Below are 6,256 nucleotides of genomic sequence, written 5' to 3'. Positions count from 1 at the left end.
TTTTGGTGGAACCAGGGATTGAACTCAGGCCTTTGCACTTGCCAGGCAAGTGCTTATTCTACTGAGCCATCTCCCTGGCCCCTCTATCTTCTATCTTAGATGTAATTGAGAGATCTTTCCAAGTGATCAGCTTTTCTCTCCATCCTCATTTGTCTGCAAGATGCAGCAAGGCAAGCTCTGCAGTCTGTTCCTGTTCAGGCTGTGGGGCTCTGTGATGGCAGGGGGAAGGCTTATCTTACCTTAGCAACCCAAAGAAACCTTGGATTCCCAGATCTTTAGAAGGAGGAGAGTTGTTCTGCTGCAATGGTGGAACAATTGCCCCTGGCAGGTTGTGTCCCCATTTAGAATCTGTAAGGAAAACACTCAGTTAGAAAAAAGGCATTGGTTATGGAGTACTTTCATGTTAGTAGGGGATAGCAGTGCAGGCTTACACCAAGATTTATTTAAAGCCAGATGAGTTGTTTCTCTGACCTTTCTGATTTTATTTTAGCTCAATATGATGCTATTCTGACCTTAGAGTATTTTCAAAGTCAGATTCATGAGATATTTACACAGCTGAAGTCCCAGCCATCACCAGTATGCTTTTACATGAAATGATGATTTGTCATAGACTTCACAGGCTTACATGCCACTTCTGAGATAGCTGCCATCCAAATTGAATTCCATGGGGCTGGGGAGATGGCTCAGTGGAATAAGTGCTTCCCTGGCAAGCGCAAGGGCCTGAGTTCAATTCCCAGTTCCACCAAAAAATAAAATAAAATAAATAAAAAATAAATAAATTGAATTCCATGCTGGGTAAAAGATCAGCAAGAAAGCCTGTGCATTCTCAGGTTTTGTAGATCCACAGTGTGTGTGTGTGTGTGTGTGTGTGTGTGTGTGTGTGTGTGTGTGTGTGTGTGTGTGTTGTGAGACTGGGCAGGGATCTCACTCTGTAATTTAGGATGGACTTGAACTCACTATGTAGCTCAGAATGGCCTCGAACTAATGGCAATCCTACTGCCTCAGCTTTCTGAGTGCTGGGATCACAGGCGTGCAACGCCATGCCTGCCTAGGATCCATAGTATTAACCTTTCACCCCAAGGGGAAAAGGACAGCTTTCCATGTATGCTTCTCCAAAAGCACAAAAAAGGGAAACACATCCTTTTCAACTTTTCTATTACATTTCCCACCTCACAGGGAAATGTCTTAGAGTTGCGGGAGCATTGATTGTACTATCAGAAGCAGAGGAGGAAGGTCAAGGACTGCCCACCTTCCCTCCTTTTTGGAGCTTGGTGGAGGGTCCTAGTTCCAGACTAGGGAAGGCCTCCATGGGAGCATGTCCAGTGTGCCCAGACTCAGTGCTCTGTGTTGCTCTGCTCAGCATAGCCCTAAAAGAATGTTTTCTTTTATGCCAGGAAGTGAAGTATGATTATGATTATGATTTGTATTTGTATTTTAGGGAAGGGTCTACAGGGTGTTCAGGGTCTCATTACTAGATCGGACTTGTAGTGATCCACCTGTTTATAGCCTCCCAAGTGCTAGGATAGGGCCAGGGAGATGGCTCAGTAGAATAAGTGCTTGCCTGGCAAGCGCAAGGCCCTGAGTTCAATCCCCGTTCTGCCAAAAAAAAAAAAAAAAAAAAAAAAAAAAAAAAAAAAAAAAAGTAACCAAGTGCGTGCAGCAGCATACCCAGTCTCAATTGCCCTCTTATAGCACCCCAGGGGCAGGGTAGGGTTGGCACTACAGGCCCAGGGATCAAACCCCCAACCCCTGTGCCTGCTTGCAGGTGCTTTAATCTGCCGAGCTATTTGGCTGGCCCTGAAGGATGATTATTAAAGAATAAATATAAATTTTCCAGAACCTACCCTGTTTCTGGTCATCAGTGGTATCAGAGGCTACAGTCTTCCACTTCTCTTGCTGGGGTTTTCTTTTTCTGTTCTGATAAAAAGAAGATCAAGAAAAGTCTTAAACTTACTCTGACCAAGCTTGTATGCTATTTTCTAGGAACTATTTTCACATCAGCACTAGGGCCTGGCTTCTAATTGCCTGGAATATATATATATATATGTTTTCCATCCCCTACTACTCAGTGCCTACTACTGCTAACAGAATACTGAGCTTTCAGAAACTAGGAGGAACTGATACGTCAAAGTATGATCTGTAGGGTAAGCTGCATACTAGGAGACAGTGTTTCCAAGTTACCATACTTGTTTCTACAGAGTGCTGTGGTTGCTGAGAAAGACTTTAGCAGAGTGGCTGGCTATTATCAAGGAAGACTTTACAGGGAAAGTGACATGCAGATGGGCCCTTGATAGATGAATGGGATTTTTCCATAGCATGGAATGAGGAGTTGGTCAGTGAGAGCAGGGTATTCTAGACAGGGACATGACAGAAAGGGCATAATGCCGTGAAAGGGTAAATATAGTAAGAATGGCCAGAGCCAGGTCCAGAAGAATTATGCCAGAAAGTCATGGTGGTGCATGCCTATAAATCCCAGCACTCAGGAGGCTGAGGCAGGAGTACTGTTGGGAGTTTAAGACCAGCCTGGGCTACAAAGTGAGTTCAAGGCCAGCTTAAGTGTGTAGCGAGACCCTGTCTCAAAAAGTTTTTTTTTTTTTTTAAAGGGAAAAAAAGAAGTATGACTATGATGACTATGGCTTTAGAGGCCAGCACAATACAATGAGATTGTAATATTTTTCCATGTGTTACTGCTTGTTAGAAACTCCTTCAATTTTTTTTTTTTTTTTTTTTTCAGAACTAGGAATTGAACTCAGATCCTTGTGCTTGCCAGGGAAGTACTTATTCTACTGAGCCATCTCCCTGGCCCCTTCCTTTCTACTTTGAAAAAGACATCCTACAACTTGGTTCAAGGCCCTCAACAATTCCCAGTACATGCCCTCCGTTGTCAGAAACATGGCAGGTGTATCTGCTCTGTGACTCTTTGCCGGCTGGACACTATCCCCACCCAGCAGGGCCCAAGGACCTGGCTGCCTGCAATGCTGATGGCAAGGCTGCTGCCAGTGGAGAAGCCTGTCTGAGAGTGGGCTACAGGAGGTGGACTGATAGTAGGCTCTGAGGAAAGTCCTCTAACATGAGCTGCAGGTTAGAACTGCAGGTCTTTCTGAGGTGAGCTTTTTCATGAACCTGTCAGAGTCCAGACCACAGAGCTGACCCCTAAATCATATTCCTAGAAAAGTGAAAAAGAACTCTGGGGAAGAAAGAGGCCATTTTTTAGTTTTTCTAAACAGAGCAGAGATTAGATATAGAGGGCCCAGCTCTGGCTACTGGCTTAATGGGGTGTTTCTCAAAATTTTAGTTTAAATCCTGCTACACAGAGAGTTTCCTAATGACCAGTAAAATGGCATTTATTAGAATTGGTCTGGGCTGGTGAGATGGCTCAGTGGTCTAAAGCACCTACTTAGAACAAGCTTAGCAAAGCACAGGGACTGCGGTTCAATCCCCCAGCACCACATGCCAGCCAGCCCCGCCCCCTGGTGGGCTGAGCTGGCCACACAAAATAAATAAATAAACAAATATATAAAATTAAAAAAAAAAAAGAATTGGTCACACAGGGACTGGGGTTCAATCCCGGCATGCTCTGCTGGCCCTGCCCCTGTGACATGCTGAGATCAGCAACTGAGACTGGGCATGGTGGCGCACGCTTGTAATCCCAGTGCTCAGGAGGCTGAAAACAGGAGAACCACTATGTGTCTGATTTGTGTAGTGAGATCCGGTAGACCCTATACTTAAAAAAAAAAAAAAAATTGGTAGAGGGACCAGGAGCAAATGCCCTAGGGCAGAGGTGTGGCTTCCCCTTGGACTAGAGGAGCTTACTTCAGAGTAGCTTGTGCTTTCCTAAAAAAAAAAAATTGTACTAGGGGCTGAATCCAGGGATGAAATCCAGCTGCATCCTACCACGGAGCTACATTCCCAGTCCCTTTTCATTTTTTAATTTTGAGACAGATCTCCCTAAATTGTTCAGGTTATATTGAACTTGCAATTCTCTTCCCTCAACCTCTTGAGTAGCTGAGATTATGAGGTGTGCACTATTATACCCAGGTCCTGAAACCTTCATTTTCTAGCTCCTAAACCTTTTTTTTTTTTCTTTTGTGGAACTGGGGATTGAACTCAGGCCCTTGTGCTTGCCAGGGAAGCGCTTAGTCTACTGAGCTATCTCCCCACTCTCTAGCTCTTGAACTTTTGAAGAAATTCTTCTCAGGCAAAAGTCTCAAGAGAGCCAGGTGGCACATGGCTATAATGTCAGCACTAGGGAGATTGAGGCAGGAGGATCACTGTGAGTTCAAAGCCAGACTGGGCTATACAGCCAGACCTTGTCTCAGCAAAACAAAACAAAGTAAAACAGAACAAAACAAAAGCAAAGCTAAAATTTCAAGAAAAGACAGGGAGATAGCTCAGAGGCTTAAGTGCCTGCCTGGCAGGTGCAAGGTCCTGAGTTTGATCTCCAGTACCAAAAAAAAAAAAAAAGTTTTAAGAGAAGAAAAAGTCTGAATGAAGACACTGGGTATCACTGGGGACCATCAAGCAGGGCCTTATATCTTGAAAACCTCTTTCATGCAGGACCAGATCTGTGTAGAAGTAGAGTTCAGGCGAAGGAGAAGTCAACTATGAGTAGTTAAGTCTGTGTCACTTCTAGCCAGTAGTCTGTCCTTTAGCTTCAAGCCCTCTCACCCTCCCATCCCTTTTATAATATCAAAGTTTGGGTCTAATGAGACCTGAAGGAACAAAGGGAAAAAGTCTTTCCTTTTTTTAAAAAAATTATTTATTTGATACAGGGTCTCACTATGCAGTTCAGACTTGTAGTGATCCTCCTGTCTCAGCCTTCCCAGCACTGGGATTACAGGTGTGTGCAACAATGCCCAGTTTCAGGGTGGCATGGTGCAACCAGGTTTCCGGGGCCATGCATGGCATGCGGTACTGGGGATTGAACATGGGTCCTTGCACTTGCCAAACAGGTGCTTAGACCACTGAGCTATCTCCCCAACCTTGTTTGTGGTTTTGTCTTTTCAAGACAGGGTCTTGCTATGCAGTTCAGGCTGGCCTTAGTAGTACAGGCTGGTTTTGAACTCACAACTATCCTCTGGTCTCTGCTTCCAGAGTACTGAGATTACAGGCCTGCGCCACCATGCCCTTCTTCCTGATTTTCTCCAAAGCACAGACATTATGAGATTAACATTGCTCTCTTCTAAATTTTCCCCATGCATGTATGTGCCCACATATGCAGATGTGCACAATCCACACTGGTCATGATCCCATACCCTGACTTCTTCCAAAACTTGGGAACTATCAAGCACTGGACCACAGAACCAAATTCGATTTTTCCAGCTCAAGGGATTTACACTGAGAGTCACCGTGATCACTTTAATTTAGGAAAAATCCTCTCTCTGGGAACAGAATCTACAACAGAGGCTGTCTTTGGGCTTGGAGTCAAAATCAATAAACATGTTCCTTTACTTGGTTTTGTATTTTTTTTTCTAAATCCAGAATCAAGTTGAAAAGGTAATTATGTTGAATAAAAAGCTGTGGGTACTGTTTTTGAGGGAGATGATGTGTCAAACTAAGAATAGGAAGGTATGAAGGGTAGAAAGGGAGAAAATGTTCCTCTAACAGCAATTATCTTGGTGTATAAAGCATCTTTGTTCTCCAGAGCATCATGTACTCTTGTACTTTCTTATTCTTTCTTACCTTCTAAACCATAGGAGGTGTAGAAGGGAGTAATTTTGCCTAAAATCACTCTCTGGGCTGCTTGACCATGGTTGCCTGTGGTCCTGTCCTCTACCCCTGCCCCCAGGGCACAGGCCTAGATCTTCAAGGTGGCCACTCCTCCACAGAGAAGAAGCAAATGTGTGTTTGTGTATGTCCTAGCACACAACATCATGCCTTGTAAACAGGAGGCAAAAGAATGGCTTGGAAATGAAAATCACTCCATTCCTCTCCTTAAAACAGTTTAGGATGGCCTGGGAGATAGCTCAGTAGAATAAGCACTTCCCTGGTAAGGGCAAGGGCCCAAGTTCAATCCCCGGTTCATTCCTGTAATTTTTTTTCCCCAATACTAGGGATTGAACTCAAAGCCTTCACATGAACAGCTAATGTGACAAGCTAATACAACCCTGTCTCTTTAAATTTTTCATTTTGACATAGGGTCTTGGGTTGCTAAGTTATCCAGGTTGGGCTCAAACTTGCAATCCTCTTGTCTCAGCTTCTCAGATCAGAGTTTTGGGATCATAGGCATGTGGCACCAGATTTGGAGAATATATAT

The 6,256-nt window shown here is 44.1% G+C and overlaps 1 protein-coding gene across 6 annotated transcripts in view; it reads right to left on the bottom strand.

Moving 5' to 3' along the window:
- Gpha2 (glycoprotein hormone alpha 2) overlaps positions 1-6,256 on the bottom strand; it is a 54,313-nt gene that overhangs the window by 5,302 nt on the left and 42,755 nt on the right. For 5 of the 6 annotated variants that reach the window (XM_023703925.1, XM_012517487.2, XM_023703926.1 and 2 more), the window contains 2 exons: positions 1,845-1,917; positions 240-348 (listed from right to left, as the gene is read on the bottom strand). In XM_023703925.1, coding sequence (XP_023559693.1) covers positions 240-348; positions 1,845-1,917 — 182 coding nt within the window. Of the gene's footprint in view, positions 1-239; positions 349-1,844; positions 1,918-6,256 lie in introns of those variants that run through there. The other variant, XM_023703930.1, reaches the window with a different exon arrangement.

Source organism: Octodon degus, unplaced genomic scaffold (genome assembly GCF_000260255.1).
Source record: "Octodon degus isolate 3935 unplaced genomic scaffold, OctDeg1.0 scaffold00184, whole genome shotgun sequence".
Classification (NCBI taxonomy): domain Eukaryota; kingdom Metazoa; phylum Chordata; class Mammalia; order Rodentia; family Octodontidae; genus Octodon; species Octodon degus.
This window is presented reverse-complemented; position numbering and strand designations above follow the sequence as displayed.